At 51.9% G+C, this 21,090-nt stretch overlaps 1 protein-coding gene across 1 annotated transcript; it reads right to left on the minus strand.

Moving 5' to 3' along the window:
• Positions 1–3,677: 3,677 nt before the first annotated feature.
• BCL6 (BCL6 transcription repressor) lies at positions 3,678–20,571 on the minus strand. The gene is made up of 10 exons (XM_088525514.1): positions 20,474–20,571; positions 12,321–12,359; positions 11,079–11,246; positions 9,869–10,090; positions 8,779–9,762; positions 8,010–8,191; positions 6,702–6,869; positions 4,996–5,126; positions 4,446–4,583; positions 3,678–3,824 (listed from the first exon to the last, which is right to left on the minus strand). The coding sequence occupies exons 3-10, from the start codon at positions 11,237–11,239 to the stop codon at positions 3,681–3,683; spliced, it is 2,130 nt and encodes a 709-aa protein (XP_088381640.1). The 5' UTR covers positions 11,240–11,246; positions 12,321–12,359; positions 20,474–20,571; the 3' UTR covers positions 3,678–3,680.
• Positions 20,572–21,090: the final 519 nt, after the last annotated feature.

Here is a 21,090-nt window from a genome sequence, read left to right on the forward strand (position 1 = left end):
CAGCTCCGCGCCCACGACCCCGGTCCGCGGGGTTGTGCAAAGCGGGAGGGAAGAGTCCTGCAAAGCCGCCAAAATAAATAAAGCGCAAACAGTGTCACCGAGTCCTGCTATGCCGCTGAGGGCAACATCCGCATTTTCAAAAGTCAAGGGCTATTGTGCCTACATGCCAACCTTCCTTAACTTAAATAGTGTAATTTTATCTTAAACAGTGTATTTTTTGCTCAGTGCAAGTTTTTCAGCACCTAAATTTGGCCAAGGAACTAGATGGTTGATAAGTGCAACAAGAGCTGGGCTGAAGTACTTCAGAGCATCACTGCTGGCACCCCTATGCCCTGCTCAGCCCCAGAAAAGCTGGAATACCATTTCTCTGCTGGATTTGCTGATAACCTGGGCCAAGAAGTAAAATGGGGAAAGAGCTGCGAGTAAACCGTGTTGTGTTCAGCGCAGAAGAAATGAGAAAGGGAAAACTCCACCATATCCTTGCATTTTAGGCATGTCTTTATATGGGAGGAGGTGGAAACAGGTAGGAAAAAAAAACTACTCAAACACATTCTGGGATATTTCCTAGAAAGCACACGGTTAATCAGTTCAGCAGTGGTGTTTCTTCTGAGGCCTGGGAAGAGTGACCCCCTGCATTTGGAGGCAGGTTTTCCAAGGGTGAGTATCCCTGCAGCTTGGAGCCCAGCAGGCCCTATCAGCTCCCCATGTGCGGGCTCTGCAGCCCCACACGTCCATAGTGCAGCCCACCGTCCGAGAGCTCCGCCGCCTCTGCAAATACCCCGAGTGCTGAACGCAGCTCGCCAGCGAGGGCCGGCTGTGCCAGCTCACTGCAGACCTCTGCCCTGCGGAGAGTGAGGAAGAGATTCCTATCGCGTCAGCTGAACTGCCAGGAAAAGCCGTGAGATCATTGTTAGAGAGAGAGAAAAAAAATACTGCTGGGAGGAGGAAACAGCCATGATCCAGGAATACACGGGATTTATTTTGTAAATGCACCTAAGCAAGTCGGTGGGAAATGGAGGTTCCTGATATGCAGCTTGCTGGAAGCAGGGGTGATCATCCCACTTGCAAACACGATGATTTGAGCAGTTGGAGAGGTAGGGGGGCCGAAGACAGCGAGTTTCTCGCAGAGAGGGGAGGAAGCGAAACGAGTGTCCCAAATGACACATAAGCGGTCACGAGCCCAGCCAGCCTTATTCAACACCAGCAAACCCAGAGGGCATGGAGAGGGGAAGGAAAGGCGGCAGCAGGACTGCAAAGCAGGCTTTCCTGTTTCCATTGCTCATGCAACGCCCCGTTTGGGGACATTTTCCCCAAATTTCTCTCTGACATTTATAAGCCAGGGAGGCAGCACAGGAAGGGAGGTTTTGGGGTGAGGAGCTCCTCCCCACAAATTGGGGCTGTCCTTGCCAACCCTCTGGTCTGCCTTGTTCCCAAGAAAGGATGCTTGGCATGTGGGACAGGATGTGCATTCCCTGCACATGCAGGCCTACTCCGTGTCCTCTTCTCTCTGCCTGTTTGGACATGGTGCATGAGAAATCCTCCTCTTCCCCTTCACCATGGACCATCTGGCCTCTCCCCTTCCCACTAATATTTCAAAGCACCCAGCCACCACCCATCTTTAAGCCCTGTGCTAAAGTGATCCATGAATTAACATTTAAGTAAAGATGAAATAAAACCCATACAAGCTCAGACCTCACCAACATGTCGACCCCTTGTCCTGTTCCACACCAGCTCTAGTTGCGGCCAGTCCAGCCAGGACAATTTGGAGGTCTCCTTAGCTTTCTGCAAGCAGTGCATTGTCAAGAGCACATGGCCCAGACACACAAGCAACCAGAGAGCTGCTGGAGGGGGCTGCAAGCCCCATGTCCTGAGCCCCTACCAAGCTGCCAGCCCCACACAGACATCCCCAGACCACCAGCCATGGGGATCAGCTGCTCTGCCAGTAGCAGCTTTTCTCCTTGAGCAACCCTGGCACATGCAACAGGTCCCAGGAAATATTAATAACACTCCAGCCATCCGGAACCAGCTTTAGGACTCCCAGTAAGGGTCTTTCCCTGGCTCTGCCCTATTTCTGGTGGCCATTTGGCACCATTACCCAAAATAGCAAGTGGGAGGTGGTGATGCACCCCCTCAGATCCAGTGCACTGAGCTCAAGTCCTACTGCAACCTTGCGCCAGAAGCCACCTCTGCTCAAGCTCTCTGCAAGCAGCAGCGTAGTTGGGGTAAAGGAGCTATCGTTTGGCTTTGCCAACTGCTCACCCTTTAATAGCTTAGTTGTGCCTGTTGAGATACTCATGGCCAATATCCTTGTGGAAAAAAATCATAGAGAAGCTTCGGCCTCCTTGAACTGCTCCCAGCCTGGAAAAGCCTGCTTCAACCAGAGTCACTTTTGATGTGGGGCCAAAGTTGCACTGAGCCAAGAGCTTGTGCCCAGACTTGGGCTGTCAAACCCCTACCCCAAGCAGGGATTCATGTCCGAGATATTTAAGGAGAAGGCAAAAACAGAACTCCCACTCCAACATACATCACTTTTCTTCATTTTATTCTTTTATTTGTACAGCAATATTTTACAGAACGCATTAATGCAGTTTAGACACAGCCCAAACCCTGTCTCCCGAGATTGTTTATAACACAAGCATGTAAAATAAGACTGGAAAACAAAAAACAAACAAAAAAAAAAAGAAAAAAAATAAAACATTCCCAAATAGAGTTCCACCAAAACTCCTTTTGCAACGTCAGGCTGTACCTTGAAGAAGAAACTGAGCTCAATATAGTCCATACATTGAAAACTTCCATTGAAAAGAAAGGCACCGTGCGAAACCACATTTTACATATATACAGACTGAGAACTAGAACAAAAAAATTACACTTTATTATTATTTTAAATTCCTTCTGCAGCTTTGTTGGTTTAATACACACTTTTTTTGTAAATTGTAAACCTTCACTTGCAAAAAAATACAAATACACTGATGCATTTAGACAAAATATTTTCTTACTTGTACAGATGCAATACTTTAAAATATCTCATTAAGTGCTCTATCATAATAAAGATTCTCAGAATGGCTTCTGCCTGCAGAGTCCAACTGAGCCTTTAATGCATTTTATATATTTTTAATATAGCTTTTTTAAAGGTCTATATATATTTATTATATATATATTTATATATTTATATCTATATATATTTACAACTCTGCCATAGATTCCTTCACCTTTGGTTAAAAAAGTTAAAGCCCTCTCTTTAATAGCATACTTTCTCTTTAAAAGAACACACATTTTGCATACAAAAGAAAAAAATCTGTTCCCATAAATCAACATTACATTCCTCATCTTCAAACGGCAAAGGCTGTGAAGGTTAGACTCCAGAGTTTATCAACACTCCACTGCACAGACATTTAAAATGACTATTTTATTTTTATGTTTATATACAATAAGATCTGAATAGTTTTTTTCTTTTAGTTTCACATAACTGGGAAAAATAAAACCCGTGTATTTTTTTAAATTTCTAATTTTTTTCCACCTATCTGCGCTATGGGTTTAGAGGCACTCCATCATATGATGATTTTTTTTTTTTCCTTTTTTCCTTGTTTTTTAAAGTGTTGCAAGTAACCTTTGGACAGCTTCCCCCCCGTCCCCACCCCGACCCTTCCGCACTACAACGCGCCTGGGGAAATCCTGGGCCTTCAGCACGCCTTGGGGAGCTCCGGGGGCACCTCGGTCGCCGAGATGCGGTACTGCACCTTGGTGTTGGTGATGGCCCCGTGCTTCTGCCGGAGGTGGAGCCGCAGCTGGCTTTTGTGGCGGAAGTGCAGGTTGCACTTCTCACACTGTGCGGGCGAGAGGCAGAGTGGGGAGCGTGAGATCCGTGGTCCGAGTGCGCCCACATGAACCCCTGGCCCTCGCGAGCGGCCTCTCTTCAAGCGCTTTCACCCAACCACACACCGCAGTGCGGGTGCTCCTCTGTACATTTTGGTTTAAGAGATGTACGAGGACCAAGGTCACTTTGCATGGGGCACCAGCTCCCTAGGAACGCAGCGCCAGGCTCCTTCACCTAGATGCTCAAAGGACTCTGCCCTGACACCCACGCACAGCAAGAGGGGGTAATTTAAGCGCATAGCTATTTGGAGAAGTGTGACCTTCTTCCAGAAGAGGTGAGAGGAAAAAAAAGAGCAGCTAAGATGTACCCAGGGCTGGGATGCGTGTCAGAAGCGGAGCCAGTTTCCAGCACAGCCAGTCGTGACAAAATACCGTGCTGGCACCAGCTAACGCTGGAGCAAGGGACAGGGTACGGGGAGCAGATGTGACCTTGGCAAACAGCCTTGTAGGGCCCCACAAGGCAAGCAAAGGGCACCCAGGAGCTGGTGCTGATCCAGGTCCCTGCAAGCACCCAAGCGCCTGCCCACCCGCTGGGCTCCCTCCCGGCCGCGAGCTCCCACAAGGTCACTCACATGATACGGCTTCTCTCCCGTGTGGATTCGAAGGTGACTTTTGAGCGTCTGCAGATGCCGGAAGCGTGTGCCGCAGATTTCACACGGGTAAGGTTTCTCCCCAGTGTGGATTAGCACGTGAGCGCGGAGATGGGCCACCTGCGGGAGAGCAGCAGGTTACAGGAGCAGCACGTCCAGGAGGAAGGCTCTGCTCGGGGTCTGCTGGTTGGTGTCAGCCAGTCCACCCTCCCACCAGAGCCGCCCAAATCCTGGCTGCGAGTTCAGTTGCTCGATTCTTGCTCAGCCACAGCTCAAAGAGGGCTTTTATTTTTCTATACATTCTAGCTGTCAGAGTCACAAAGGTCTGAGGTCTCCAATCCATAACAGGAATTGGAGGAGAGACATTAAAAACAAAAATCAGGCTTCTTAGCAAGCCAGCAAATCAGCCCTCTAGGGGCTCCAAGCTCCTTTTTACTCCATCATTTCATGGAAAGAGGGTTGGCAGGTCTCAGACACAAGCCTGGCCATCTCCACCTGCCCTGACACTGCAGGCACCATTGGCAACACGCACCTGGACAAATCGGGCTCCGCAGGTCTCGCACTTGTACGGTTTCTCGCCGGAGTGGATGCGCGTGTGGGTTTTCAGGTTGGCTGGCCGGTTGAACTGTGCCCCGCAGATGTTGCAGCGATATGGTTTTTCCCCTGTGGAACCAAGACAAAGGCAGAGGGGATAAACACCAGTTTGCTTAGCACCTGTGTTCCAGAGCTGCTGCCCCTCTCCAGGCACCAACTCCCTGGCACAACCTAGAGCTCCAAGTCCCACGGCTTGTTTCGGAGCTCGGCAGCCACCAGGTCAGCCCAGGACACCCCCGGAGCTGGGTGCAGCGTGGGAGCAAGCTGGGCATTGCAGAGCCTGCCCTCTGGCACGCAGCACACGCGCGACACATGGGTATTTTTAGCAAGGGAGCCCAGGCAGGAGCAGCCTCTGTTCCCCAGCTCCTCCCAGGGACAGAGGGTTATGCCACTATTGTCTTCTTCGGGTTGGGAGGTGCAGCCTTTGACGTGAAAGAAAATGTTGGCCAGCTCTGCCAGCGAGGATTAACAATTTCACTCCTCCTGGCCCAGCAACAGAGTCTGGTACCCTGGACGTCTCTACAGCTATGAGTAGAACATACAGAGCTGCCTGGCTCAGTTTGGTCTCCTAATGGTCTTGAGCACATCCCGTCTCAATTGTTCATCACCTCTTTAGAGGAGCCAGAAGAGCCGATAGAGCAGAAAGCCACGGCACACCCAGCAACAGCACCCCCGAGTCATTATTCGGTTACAATCACTGCTGCAAGCCCCAGCTGACTCTCTCACCACCAGCAGAGAGCTGCAAAAAGATTTCAACTAAGTTTCTTTAGGATGGGTAGAGCTGGGCTCAGCAGGGAATGGGCACACACATTGTTTTTCCTCCTGCCATCTTCTTTTGTTTTTGATTCAAGGATATCAGGGCAATAATTCAGTTCTTCCCAGATGTATCCAAAACACCTGGAGGGCCCAAGGGATTTCTATCTCCTCACACCTTCAAACTCTAACCCAGGACATGTATTGTTTTATTAATCTGTGCAGGCCTCATCAAGCTTAAGAAAGACTCTAAAGCATTGTATCAAACCAAGTACAGCAACACCAGGTTTTTAGCATAGACATCCCTTCCCCAGCATGTAAACTGGTTGAAGTCATGTGAAGCATTAATAAAAGCAGGAATAAATCCCCACATTTGTCAGCAAATGACTAAACCCTTAATATCCCATTCCTTTCTCAGCTTTCATTGTGCCAATTCGCAGAAAGCCTATCCATTCACTGATTTTCCTATCAGCAATTTCTGCTGAGCTTGATATGATCTGAACTTCTGGGATGGGGCAGGGGGAGATTTCTCCCTAAATGAGATTGCCAACTCTTCTTTTATCCACCACAAAGTAATCCATCCAGGGGGCACAAGCAGCATCTGCTACTTTACAGCAACTAAAGCCCAGTCTAGAAAGGAGGGCAGCATTTCCCTGAGCCAGATCCCAGACAGCTTCAGCTCTGCTCAAGAAGGGTGTCCAGGCTCCCTGGCAGCACTGAGGAAAGCATTTTGCAGCAGCACACCAGCACCTGGCTCTTCCCAGCACAGACAACTTGTGGCATTCCTTACTCTGTGTCACATTAGGGACAAGTGGTGCCATGAACACCTGAACACAACAGTCCAGCAGCTCAATGCCTCCCCATAAGTCCTTTCCAAGGCCAATGCTATACCTGTGTGGACAGTTTTGTGGCTGGCGAGGTTCCCCTTGTAGCGGAAGGAGGCCTGGCAGCGATCACACTTGTAGGGCTTATCACTGTGGACTTGCAGAGAGTGTCTCTTGAGAGAGGCCTCTTCGGAAAACCGGCAGTCACACTCATTGCAGAAGAAGGCTCCATTTTCTGGGAAGGCAGAGAGAAAAGCAATGAGATGTATAGTCTGGCACCTCAGTAGCTCATGGTCTGGGGTTCTGCTGCAGAGGGGCAGCCAACAGAGCAAGCACTGGAACAAGATGCTGAGCCCAGATGTTTGAAGCCAGCAGCACTTGCACCATGGTGTTACCTCCACAACCTTCCTGCGCACACAGCAAGAACACATGTGACTTAAGAGGACAAAGTAATCCCTGGCCACCTCTCCTTTGGTGTGACATGAGCTACCGCTTATTAAAGCTGCTTCCACAGCACAGAAGTCAGGCATCTCACCTAGGTATATTTCCAGAAGGTCTACAAAAGCACCCAACTACCAGGCAACCTCCAAAGGATGCATGCTCAGCCCTGGAGCAATTCCAGCACCTGTAGAGGCCTTAAAGCTTTATGCGTACAGTTGTCTTCCCCGAGTATGGGAAGATTGTCAGCATCTAGAGTGCCTGGTAGGTCTGCTGTACAAAGGTATCTAACTTAAATGCTTCAGCCTTAAGCATCACCAAACCTGGGTTCCTTTAGTCAATCTCATCCCACACCACAGGAAAACAAACAATCCTGTGTTCCCCCTCCCTGAGCTACAGGCAGATGGGTGCAAAGATACTTGTCTCTGGGCTTGTGGAATTTTGCAACAGGATTGCAAACCTCATTATCTGCATTTCTCCAGATGTGCACATTGGGCTTGCTGATAATGAAGGCACTTGACGGATGAATGAGACGCACTATATTGCCCAATCTCTATTAGGGTCATTACATCTGCCAAGCTTGTTCTCCCGTGGGTCTGGCAGGGTGGGGAGTACTTCGTTTCCTGTCCTTAGCTGCCAAGGTAGCAGCAGGTGACTAACTTCTCACACAAAGAGTCTAGATGGTGTTGGGAGGGGAAAGCCAGAGGAGAGCAGAAGCAATTCCCATGTGTGGGCATCCCTCACGTGCATGTACAGAGCCAGCCAGGCGGTGGGCAGAGCACTGCAAACTGCTGATCCATCAGCATCAGAGACAGTTTTGACTGGTCACTTGGATGAAGGGCACTGCATGGATAGAGGTCCCTAGATTGATGGGGCCCTAGACAACACAGCCCCACTCCCTGCCAATTGCAAATGCAAGCAGAGATGGAAGACTCACCGCAGCTCGAGTCAGAGTATTCAGACTGGGTTTCCCCCATCTCTTCTCCAAAGGTTGAGCCAGGGGTGTGAAGGCACATCTCAGCATGTTGTGGAGACTGGCAGCCACAGGAGCTGCACTTTGATGAATGCATGTACAGCGGAGACTGCCCTTCACTGCTCCGAGGGGACCCATCCAGGGACCTGCGGAAGGACACCAACACACACAGCTGTGAGAAGGCCCTTGCTGTGCTTGAGCTATTAAGCCCTGGATGTTTGCACCCTTCCAGACATGAGGAACAGCCATGTTTTAGGGGGAGACTTTTGTGGAAAGATGCACAGCAGAGCCCTGATCAACAACTGGTCCCTCATGCTTCAGGTGCCCATATCAAGCAATCTCAAAGTTCTTTAGGAACATCCAGGTCCAGGGTATAGTGCACTGTTCCCAGGCAGCTAGGCCTTTTCAGAGCACACAGCCAACCAAACGCTCTGGGAACAAGGACTCATGTGAAAACAGGCTGGGTGAATCCAGGCTCAGAAATCATCCAAAGCTGTAGAGTGAGACAAACATTCCTGACCCAATGTTCCCAATTTCACTGCCAGACCAGGCCTGCACTGCTACTGTGTGGATAGCTGGCACTCAGCCAATGTCACTGGCAATGCTCCACTAATGCAGAAGTTTCCACCTGGTCACAGCCAGACTCCCCATCCCAACATCACAGCAATTTCACACACTTTCAAACCCTCACCAACAAAGTTTGGAGGTCTGTTATTCAGGGGAATCCTCTCACCTGTTAACAATATTGTTGAGTCTGCTTGCTTGTGGGATAGTGGAATCTTCTCCACTCACACTCATCTTAGTAGGGGATTGCACATTGAGATGTTCTGGCTCCATGGACTGCTGGCAGGTAGACATGGGCATGTAGGTGCAAGGAGAGAGGGTTCCCATCTCATTCTGATCAGCACTGTCTTGCTTGGTGCTCTGATTAAGAGAGTTGAGAACAATGAACTTATACTTCTTCCAGTTGCAGGCTTTGGGGTCTGTGGGGCTCTTGGTGGCGAGAGAACTGGAGCTCTGACCAATACGGGCGTTCTTGCTGCTGCTGGACTCTGTTGGTGAGTTGGGCTGACAATCTGACTTCTGTGGGCTTTGGGGACTAATGAGTCCCTTGCGGTCCAAGGGGGTGTTGGTGGGCTCAAAGTGCTGGCTGATCTCATCTTCTGAAGACGTCCGCTCCTCCTCTTTGGCCACTTTGTCACAAGAAAAGTAGGAGTTGTTCCGGACTGAGGGGACAACAGGTTTGGGGCCAGAGGTTACGCTGTAGTGCATGTCACTCCTGGCTTCTTCAGCAGCAGCTTCTTTTGGAGCATAAATTGTGGCGTGGCACATGTTGGCCGAGATGTCAGTGATGGTTCTCATGTACTCTGTGGGGATTGTCCGAGAGCTGTCACATGGCAGAATCCTCTCCTTGGGGAAGGCACTCGCCCTTGAGAGTTCAGAGAGGGGCATCCTCATCTCCCGCAACTCATCATCCACAAGGAAGCCATTTAGAGGGAGAGGGCTGTATCCAGGGTAGGAAATGGAGGAGCCAGACAGACTATTGAACAAGCCAGGTGCAAAGGCCCTCCCATCACAAAGGGACCCATTTCGGAGATGCATGCTGCTCTCTGAGATATCTCTGCTCCGATAAGCCATCGGCTCTGGGTGGCTCAGCATCCGGCCAGCCAGAAACTCTTCCCTTGGAGTCTTCATAGCAGACACCATCTCAGCTTCACTGTAACCAGGCAAAAAGGAGGGACAGAGTCATTTCTATACTCAAAAATGAGTTCCCACCCAAACACACCATCCCAGGCTCTCCAAAGTTCCCTCATGGCTCTCACCTAGATTTGACAAACCTTCGGCAAGTATCAACCACGTGCTCCATCTGCAGGTACAGTGCTGTGGCCATCACAGCCATGATATTGTTCTCCCTCAAATTCAGACGGGATGTGTACATGAAGTCCAAGAGGATGCAAAACCCTTCAGGGTTGATTTCGGGGTCTAAATTGATGACATTCAAGTTGCATTTGAGCTGATCAGTGAAGATGCTGTAGAAGAGGCCACTGAAGAGAAGAGACAGAGAGAAAATGAGTGTGATGACAACTCAGAGGAAGAAAGAATTTGTCTGAAATTCTTTAGCACAGAGGGGTTCCTTAATGGTAAAGAAGCCAAAGGCAATTACTGCATTCCCTGAGCTTCCCCCTTATTATCGAGCTTCGTTTCCCAGCTTAGTAAGCATCTTCTGTACTGCACTTTTACCAACCGGAACAGCCTGCTTTCAAATCTCACCTGCTCAACAACTGCTCTGGTTTAGAAATTCTTCCATTTTTTTTGAGGTTGTTCTTACCACTGCCACCCCCTTCCTGCTGTGTCTCATTTCTTTCAAAAGTCTCTTGGGAGATCCACACATACTTTAACCAGAAAAAAAGGAAATGTTGGCAAAACATTTTTCAAATGTTCTAATAGCTAAATCCTTGTTTTTCCACATCCCCACACCCTGTCAACAGAAGACCCTGGAAGGCATCTGCAGTGATTCAATTGAATGACAGTGGGATGTTAATTAAGAGTTTGCTAGGAAACAATCCTGGACCTGGAAAGGGATTTCAGCAGAGGTGGGTACAGTCAGCAAACTGGGGGCCAGGGAGAAACAGCTCTAAAAATAGCAGTGACAGAGGAGACTGCAGTCACAAAGGACTTGCTCACCCCAGTGAGCATCCAGCCCTGCCTCCCCTTCCCTACTCTGATGGAGCCTTCATGCTCCACCTTCAGAGACGCAGCCCATGTCTGCCACACTCCTGTTCATCTCGAGGGACTGCGTGTAGGCTACGTATGCGCGCAAGGAAGAGGGGTCTGTGCACCATGCCACACAAAAGGCCTCAGTTCTAGCTCCTTTACTAGTTAGAGGCTTCTTGGCAGCCTGTTTGAAATCCACTTCCCTGCCTCAATTTCCCTGCCTATAAAACCTGCAGGCTTCCCAGGGGACTCAGTAGTGTTGCAGGTGGCCAAAAGCAGAGGGAAGAGAAAGGGAGAGGAACATGTTCCTGCACTCACCTGCAGGCCATTAGGACTGTTTTGTGAGCTCTGAACTGTTCCCGGTTCACAATGATGATGACGTCAGTCAAGATGTCCCGGCTTCTAAGGCGGTTGAGATTGAGGAGGACATCGCTCGCATGGCGGGTGAACTGGATGCAGCTGTCTGCTGGCGAGGCCATCTTGAGTCTGCTCGAAACAGAAGGCGGAGAAAGATAGGAATGGAGAAGCAGCTGGGAAAGCACCCTAAACCCAGCAGAGAGACAGCTGCCACTCCAGGAAGGGTTTAGATGGTGAAGTGTGGCTGGTGGTGACAGCACCAGCTTCTCAGCCCCAGGAGAAACAACAAAGAGGGATGTGACTGCATTTCAGCTTCCACCCCAAGTGCCCGCCAGGCTGCCCAGCAAAGTCTCTTGAAAGAGCCAGACCTAGTGTGTCTCGGCTCCACCCAGCAAGCTGGTGGGTGAAGGCAACCAGACCCTCCTGATGATTAGCCAACTGGCTCCTATTTCTCCCTGCCTCACCCATGGTGGCTCCACCCCAGCCCACTCCTCCCACCACAGCTGCTCCCTTGGGTTTGTCTCTACAAAGCTCTCAACACGCTGTCTTCCCAGTCTCCAGACCTTCCTCAAGCACCATTCCCCCACCCATCTGCTGGCTGGCTGCAGATCCAACTGTGGGAATCAAAACTGTCCGTGTCCCAACAGAAGCTGCAAGAATTTCAACATCTGGAAAATAGCCCATGGTGAAGCACAACCCTCAGTCACCATCAAAACTACTCAAGAACCCTCTCTGCTCCCACAAGACCACTTTGGAGCAGATCTGTCTAAAATTTCCCAATAAATCAGTCACAATAGTCAGGAGCAGAACCCATCTAACCTGCTGGATTGCTACCCACACTTTAGCCCATTCTCTCAAAGTGAGGAAGGCTTGTGTTAGGTTGAGGAACATGAGACCTTCCCCCAACACAATGACCTTTTGATCTGTGTCAGAAATGCCCTCCAAGCAGTCTGCCACCTAGCACCAGGACAGTCCAAAATCTTTGACTTTGGGCTGAAACCTACATCTTAAATGTGAAATTCTTCAGTGAGCAACTCCCTCCTGCAACCTCATCTCCTCCTCCTTTCCCAGTGGGATATGAACGTACAGTATTTCTACAGAGCAGCTGCTCTCCAGAAAACAAATTCCAGCTGGGTCTAATGAAACATTTCATTCAACATGTTTAAGGGAAGCAGGGGGAGTACAAAATTGAAATGTACATACCCAATGCCTCAATTCACAGTCCAAAAGTTTCTTTCAAACCTACAAATAAAGCACAAGAAAACAAATGCCATATTAGCCGATATATACAAACTGACCAGGAAAGGACACGAGCTTGTTGTTTTGCTGGTGTATCAGTGGGATAAAAGCTAGAGATAATCAACCTTCTACTCTCCAATAAGGTTAACATTTGTTTCTTCCGGTACAGTATGTTCTTATCACAACCACGGGCTTTGAGAATCCAATCATAGCTTCTTCCACACCCTCTAGCCCAAACCATGGGCGTATGCCAAGGAGATTCATTTCCATGACTCAGGGACTTAAAGGCAGGTGGGAAAGGGAAGCCGAGCAAGAATGTTCTCACCACTTCTTTCGGAGATAACTCTCCCCTGCCAAGACCAAATTCCCAGCCAGTGCCATATCCAATACCAGTGCCATATTCCCAGCACCTCATTAACAGGTATGACTTACACATCCACTGCCACTCTGCTCAGAAACCTCGAAAGAGCCTGAATTCAGTCCTCCAGAATAGCTACTGCCCCTCTCAGGATGCCAGTGCACTTCAGACACCATGAAAATACTTGGGAATGCTACTCCCAAACTGACTTTGGAAGATATGGGCATAAAGTATTGAAGGAACTTGGCCAGGATCACATAGGAAGCAAGCGGCAGAGATGGAAACACAGCCAGAACAAACACCTTATCAAGGCTAGTGGAAAAGCTTTTCCCAAAACTGTAATTCTTGCCTCTACCTGCTGCTTTCATGGGCAAAATGACTGGGGCTGCAGAGCAAGGAAACACAGGAGTTAAACGCCTTCCAAAACTCAGGCTATTATTTCCTAGCTTCCTTAAGAAATAATTAGCACAGCTGACCTGGTGCCAATGCTAGGAAGAGGGCTTTCAGGTGGCTGCTTTGTCAGCAACAAGGAAAATCATGATAAATAAGCACACAAAATCCGTGCACCCCCAGGATCCTCACCATACTATTTTTAGGACTGATCAAAAGTTCTTGGGAGCAAAGCGACACAGATGACTTCCGGCACTTGCAGGGATCTCATCCAGCTCTGCAAGGACAAGCGTTCCCTTCTCTCTCCCCCTTACAGATGCTCAGATGTAGAGCTCTCCTCGTGTCTCTAGAGACACTGGAGCAGGAAGAAGCGTCATCTAAGACGAGGTATCGCACGCAAAGCCCAGAAGGGCAGCTCCGTTCCAGAGATCAAATGCAAATCTCCAGAGCTGCTCTGAGCCCTGCTATCGTAGAGCTTCACACACACACAGTGACTCATTTCCCAAATACTGCAGACTCTGACCTCTCTGTACACACTGACTGCCAGCCGCTTGCTACCTTCAGTCGAGAGCCAAGGGAGTTACAGCCATCCATAAGCAGCCCAGCACGCATCCGTGTTTCCGCACCAGCGGATCACGCACGTCCTGGCTGACTGGGTCACGTCCCGACCTTGGCCGTGCCAGCGGCCCCGCCACCAACTCCTCCAAGCTCCTGGAGCCTTACGCCGGTGTCACCGAGGCATCACCAGCTGACCCACTTACAAACTAACCAAGTTACAAACTGCAGGGTGAACTCTGCGCCCTTGAGCGTCACGTGAGGAGCTGTTGCTGTCACCAAACTCCCTTTCCCGCAGCGAGGGCACCCCGCTGCCCTCCCACCCCCTCGCAACCTCCTTACCCTGCACAACCATCTCTCCCCAGGGCCGCCACAGGAGCTGCCCGGCCCCCTGCGCCGCCCACGGAGCCAGGCAGGTGCATCCCAAGCGCTCCCGGCTGCAGGATGTGGGCGCGCAGAGGGAGAGAGACCTTCCTTCCCCCCGCTGCACCAAGCTGGGCTTAACCCTGCCCTTCCCAGCCGTTGGGCAGGACCATCGGCACGCAGGACGATGCCGACACCCTGGGAGCAGCAAAGCGAGACGGGAATGGGAAGCAGCCAAAACCGCGGCAGCTCAGCAAGGCCTTCTCCGCTTCCGCTGCCAGAGCCCGTGAGGTGCCCGAGGCTCGGCTGCGGCAGTAGCATCACCCCGAGGGCCCCCCAGCTTTCCAGCTCGGTACCTTGCAGGTGCAGGCCGGCCCGCGGCGCTCAGGGCTGCGCGGCGGCGCTCGCCAGGGCTCACAGTGCCTGGAGAGGGAGGTCCGGGCCGGGCGCATGGCCCATGTCGGTGGTGGTGGGGCGGCTTGGGACTGTTAGCGCTGCTGCCTTCCAGGAAGGCTGCGGGTCTGCCCCGGCGCTTCACGGAATGGCCCTTCCCTGCCGGCACCTCCCCGAGAAAACCCATTCCTGGAAGGGAGCCCAGGCCGGTGCTGCCCTGCCCGGGGCGGCTGGCTTGGCAGGCAAGGGATGGAGAAACCCTCTGGGCTCTGCTCCACCCACGCCAAGGGGGGACCCTCACTGCTTCCCCCGAGCAAGGGGGGGATCCTGGTACCTCCTCCCCTTCCATCCAGCCTCTCTCTGATTTATAGCAAATCCCTTTGCACGCCCTGGTGCACAGGGAGCCTCCCCACCATGCACAGGATGATGTCCTTGCTCCTCTACCCTCTTTGCATGGAGGGGATCCCTCCTCAACCCCTGACCACAGCGAGCCGGCAGAGACAACCACCACCACCCTGCAGTGTCCCGCACTCCTACCAGAACCTCTGGGCTTCTCCTCAGCCCAGGGGGGCCGGGAAGTCTCTCTTCCCCGCAGCTCCATCCCACACAAGGCTCTGAAACCGCCCGCCCAGGGGAAGCGCCATCCTGCCCCCACTCCCCCGTCCCTGCCCAGCTGCAGGGCCCCATACTGCAGGAACAACCAGCTGCCCATGGGGACAGCCCTGCTACCAACCCCAACCAGCCCATCGAGGGACACCCAAGTGCTCCCATACAGGGACTAGAGGCAAGGGGAAGGGGCAGTGGGGGACCCTCAGGCACAGCTAGGGTTCTACAAGCCCTGGGGAAGAGGATGTGCAAGTACCCAGCTCTGCTTTCCCAGCATCACACACAGAGGGGGCACTAAGCATCCTTTAGCTATCAGAGCACAATTTTATTAATTTAGTGGCTTCTGTTTGGTGCCTAGACCAGAACATGGCTTTGTTAATAATAGCCAGAGAAAGGCAAGCCCAAGAGGAGTCCTAGCACACACTGTCAGCACAGATCAAAAGCAGCATCGCTAGCACAAGCCCTGTAGTTTTTTCCATCGTACCCTTCCGTGAGCGGATTGCACTCGCTGTATCGAGCGGTCTCTGCTAACTTTCAATCTGATCCAATTTCCTGCCAGCAAACAAATGTTTCTAGGAAATGCAATACATTATCTGGACGGGTTTATTATCAGCACTTGGAACCACGAAAACGGCATATTTTCTTGAGCGCTGCAGGGAACTTCAGAGTCTGTACTTCAAAAGCAGATTTAAAAGGATTGCCCTTGAAAGTGGGCCCAGCTCAAGTTGTTTTGGTCTTTGCAAAAGAAAACGCAGAGGGAGGAGGGAGGCAGGGAAGATACTAAAAACATCTCCACTGTTTTCCGCTGCAAGGATTCCCCCTGCCCTTTGCATAGCCAAGATCCGACTAGGAGACAGAGCCAACAAGCGCCCTTGGGAAGCAGGGAGTCAAATCTGCTTCAGCATTTCAAACAACCCCTAGCAATTCAGCACGTTAATTTTTTAACCAAAGGCAGGAACCCCATCTCATTTGAGGCCAAGGGAGCTACTCAAGGGAGCAGAAGGCTGAGGCAGCGCTTGCGCACGCAAGCCCTGCGCCAAGACACTGCCCCGGCAGCAGAGCGCACCCCGGTCCCCACTGCTCCCAGCAGCAGGACCCAGGACCAGCACAGCTGCAACCCATCAGCCCAAACTCATGCCAGGGCCATCACTCACAAGCCAGCACATCCCTTCCCCTCTGTCTACGCTCCCAGGGTCAAGGTGGCAACAGCCCATCGTGGCAGCAAGAAGCCACGCAGGCATCCAGCCTGGACACAGCACAGCCCCCGGGGGGACACCTATACAGCTTGGGATCTGCCAGAGCAGAGATCCATCCCACCCTATTTATTTAGCCAAACAGGCTCGAGGAGATCTGTTTCAGAGGGTGCCATGCCCAACATGAGACGTGTTCCTCGGAACCCACCACCCTCCAACACACATATCCCAAGCTCTCCTTGCTGCACAGAACCACCACACGCTCCTTGGGTTTCCCCCTTTTTTGGGCATGCGAGACAGAACACAGACTGGGAGAAGGAGAGGAGAGAAACAACACAGCCCGGAGGGTTCTCCTCTCCCTTGCTCTCTTGGCTCTCCCTGCGTCCTAGGTGTGAAGCTCCGCTGAGCTTGCAAGGGAGTTGCACAGCCCTGAAGGCAACACAATCCCCGACAGGAGAGGAGAAGTTTTTGACTTTCAGTGGCCTGCTGCAACTGCGCACCAGCAAGACTTAACAATTTAAAAGACTAGATTATGAATTATAAGGTGGATTTTGATTTAAAAAAATAAAGATGGGAAGGCTACATTTGCAGTCTAAATCTGCAGTCTCAAAGTTTACCAGGCAGAGCTAACTTCTGAACGCTCGTTTAAACAAACTGCGAACTCCTGAGGTTCACCAATGCCTGCTGTAAACATGGAAACCAAGTGCCACTTCTTGCCAAAGAGAAGAATGGTTTAAAAATAGATCTAGAAGAGTGTACAGGCACTGGGTATACACGACTCCCGTTTATAGACTCACTACGATAAAGTGGAATGAGAGGTTATGGACAGGCATTCAACTTCCCACCAAATTTAGATTTTACAAACTTTTCAGAAAGACAAAAACAACATTTCAGCCTCCAAGTGAATGAGTAAAAGCTCTTCAGAGGGAGTTTTCAGCCCAAACATTACAGCCCATGAGCTAAAACAGGCGTCATATGGTTTAGCCGAGCACAGTGACAAAAATACAATGAAATACATGAATTGCACAGTGACAAGTCCGCAGACTGGTTAGAGCTTTTACTTATCTATACAAGCTTTTTTTTTTTTTTTTTTAATGGATACTAAAAAGAAGGGACACTCACCCCTGCTCCCAAAACATAGCATTGCCTCACTAAGTTTTATCATGTGCATTTACAATACAATTGAGGACAATATTAACATATTTCATTTTTTTAAAAAAAACTAAATATTAGGCTGCTGCCATCATAACTGGAAGGGAATGAAAAAAAAAAAAAAAGCTCTATGAGACATCCTAAATCGGGCAGAAATTCAAGGGAAGATTAACACCACAACTCGGAAAGATTTTCACATGTGATTTCATGACAAGACCCAGAGAGAACTCCATATGGAAATGCCAGCAACTTTAATAAGCGCTTGGTTGTTTCCAATTAGGCTCCTTAAGTAAGTGCAGCGGCATCCAGAGTTTCTTTGCCACCTTCCTCCTAGCTAGCAAGCATTTCTTTCTTTTTTTTAAGTAGTGCGTTAATAAACATGTTCCCGCTTTCCCAAGCCTCCCGGCTCAGCCCCTGTCGCGGCCAGGGGAGCCGGCGACCACGGAACACTAGATGGCACCAGTTCGCTTTGCTGCAGAAGCGATTTTTCCCCTTGGAAAATAAAACACCCCAACCAAACCTGGAAAACATATAATTTTGTCGATGTAATTCTGTTTCTCTTAAAATGTGTCTGAGCAACATTATTTTTACGAGCTTTTCCAGTCTTGTTTTTCAAGACTTAATGTTTCTGCTAGGTTTATTTTAGACAGCAGACTTAAGTCCTCCCAGTGCTGCAAATGGGGATGTCAGAAGTATCACAAAGACTTTTGACAGATTTTTTTTTCTCTTTTTGGTGGGATTTGTAAGAATCACTTCTCATTCTGACTTCTTCCTTTGCAATAATAACTAACCAGTTAAATTCCACTTCCTCTCTGAATATTGACTCGGACAGCTAGAATTGTGGGGGATTGGAAATTGGAATTGAAATGCATCCCAAGAGATCTTTGATCTGTTTTGCCAGTCAAAAAATTGAACACTCAGAGATGAAGTCTTTTCTTACTGGCACAATGTAATAATCCATTCTTCTGGAAAATTGCTAGACAGCCTTTGAATATTTTAATGGATTGATGATTTGTTTCACAGGGCAAAAAAAAAAAGCCATCTGTAATATAACTTCTTAAACCGACAATCCCTTCATTAAAAGGGAAATAACAGAAGCTTAAGCTTTCTCTGTGCGTGTTTGCATACACACACACCGCACGCACGAGAGAGAAAGAAATAGAAAGAGATCTGCCTTAAAACATTTTCAAAGCAATTTCTGAATTGAATCCTCCCCCACCTCCACGGAGCACTACAAGGAAGCCCGCATTTCTCCTCCACGCACTTATCCCGTAAGCCCTTGAGACAATATTGCCAAAGAGCAATTTCTAAAAGCCCAGGACAGCAACCAAAACACTTCCAAAGAGCAACAGGGCCACGATGCCGCCCCCGGCCCTGCTGCCCCTTCCAGCAGGGCCGATACGGACTCGGCCCAGGCAGATGCCAGAGCGCGGTGCTGCTCGTCAGCGCTGCTCGCTCAGCACCGATCCTGCACGGCCGCGAGCCAGCGGAGAGGGGAAGAAAGAAAAAAAAAAAAAAAAAAAAAAAAAAAAAAAAAAAAAGAGAACCGAAGCAGGGCTGAACCCTGTTGTTTTCGACTCAGTATTTTTAAAGTCCGGATTTGCCTCTTCCTTGGAAACGCAACAGGGGTCAAAGGCGGCTTTTTAGGCACATCTAAAAGAGGCCGCCGCGGATTTCTCTAAACAAGCGGCTCGCTTTCCGCTTCCCTCCTTCTCAAGGGGCGATTTCATAACGTTCACGCTGTGACTTTGCAAACTCCGGGAGCGGGGCGGGAGGGGGGGCCCGGCGGGGAGGGGGCGGCCGGGAGAGGTCGCTGCCGCCCGACTACGGAAAAGTTTTCACAGCAAAAGTTGGGCATTTTTTTCGTTTTTGTTTTGCCTTTTTTTTTTTTTTTTTTAGTTTAAAGAAAATAAATAAATAAGCCTTTCCCCGCCGGCTCCCCTGCCCTTGCGTGTTTTGGGAGCCGCGGGGCGGGGCGCAGGGTCGCTACGCGGCCGCGCAGCCCCGGGCAGCAGCGCGCGGGGCCGGCGGCGGCTGCGCGAGCTCCGCGCCGCGCGCACGGGGCGCGCTGCCCCCTTCCCAGAACCAGCCCCCCGCGGGCGTTATTATTATTAATAATAATTTAAGCCCTGCGTGTAACACGCGGAGCTGCCTCGCGCCTCCGCGGATGAAGCCTTTTCGTTTTATTTATTTCCACCTTTTAAAAGCCGCGGGGAGCAGCGCGGTCCCCCGCGGGCGCGGAAGGGGGTCCCCGCACCGGTAGCGCCCCGCGTCCCCCATCCCCTCCGCAGGCTCCGAGGCCGCCTCTCCGCGCAGCGGCCTCTCCATCACCGCCCGCTCCGGCCCCGCGCAGCGCGCGCTGCCCAGCGCGCCGGCCCTTGGCTCCGCGGGCGCGCAGCGTACGGACGTGAAAGACGAGCCAAAATAAATAATATATATTTAAAAAAAAAAAAAAAAAAAAAAGAAAGAAAAAGAAATGGGGTGTTGCGGGGAAAATAACGCCTAGAGGCCTCAGCGGCGCCGCGGGACGCGCTCCCCGCACGGAGGCTCCGTGCGGAGCCCGCGCGCGGCCGCCCCGTCCCGCAGCGCCCGCAGGTGCCGAACGGCGGCCGCGCGCCCGGCCCCGGAGCCTCCCCCGCCGCGGCCGCCGGCCCCGCTCCCCACGTCCCTCCCTCCCTGCGCGGCGGCGCCCGACGGGGCGGCGGGAGCAGCGCGTAGAAGGAGGACAGAAATAAATAAATAAAGAGAACTGGAAAAAATAATAATAAATAAAGCGGGGCGAGCGAAGGGAGAGAGGGAGGCGGGGGGGGATGCTCGGTGCCGGAGCCCCGCGCGCGGCGCGGGCCCGTCGGGGCGGCCCCGCGCACCTGCCGCGGAGCGGGGAGGCGAAAACGGGCAGAAATTATATAGCAGCGGCGCGGCGCCAGCGCGACTGGCAGCGGAGCGAGGGGCAGGGAGGGAGCGAGAGGAGGGAGAGAGCAGAGAGAGCAGAAAAAAAAAGAAAAAAAAAAAGAAAAAAAAAAAAAAGAGAGAGAGAGAGAGAGAGGAGGGAGAGAGAATTAAAGGGTAAAAGCGGCGGCGGCGGCGGCAATAGCGGCAGCAATCACCTGGTCTCCGGGCTTTCCTAGAAACTCCTTGCATCACCACTTCTAAGAACCCCAGTTCTAAGAATCAACAGAGCCCAATTCTCGGAATTTGAGCTGCCGACCCTACCACCGCGCCCGGCGCGGGGAGGGCCGCGTCCCTCCCCCGCCGCCGCCGCGCCGCCGCCGCCGCCCGCCGCCCCGCGCGCCCCCCGCCGCCGCCGCCGCCGCCGCCCCGCGCGCGCCCCCCGCCGCGTCACCCCCGCCCCGGCGCCGGGGGTCGCGGGCGGCGGCGGGCGGCGGGGGCTGCGGGCCCCCCCCCGGGCCGCGCGCGCAGTGGTCGCGCCCGGGCGGCGGGGGTCACGTGGCGCCGGGTGCTCTGTGACGTGGGGCGCGGCGCGCGGCCCCTGGCAGCGGCGCGCGGGGCTGGCGCGGCCGTGACATAAGCGGGGCCCGCGCGCGCGGCCCCCCGCGCAGCGCCGCGCGCCCCCCGCCCGGCCCGGCCCGGACCCCGCGCGTGTCCGTGGGGCGCCCCCCGCGCGCGCGCGCGAGCGGGCGGCCCGGGCGGTGCAGCGGGGAGGCGAGCAACAGAGTGGGAAACTAGGAGGCTTTTTCTTTTTTTTTCTTTTTTTTTTGATTAT

The sequence above is a fragment of the Tinamus guttatus genome, unplaced genomic scaffold, assembly GCF_059628265.1.
Source record: "Tinamus guttatus ecotype Peru unplaced genomic scaffold, ASM5962826v1 Tinamus_guttatus_pri_ptg000227l, whole genome shotgun sequence".
Classification (NCBI taxonomy): domain Eukaryota; kingdom Metazoa; phylum Chordata; class Aves; order Tinamiformes; family Tinamidae; genus Tinamus; species Tinamus guttatus.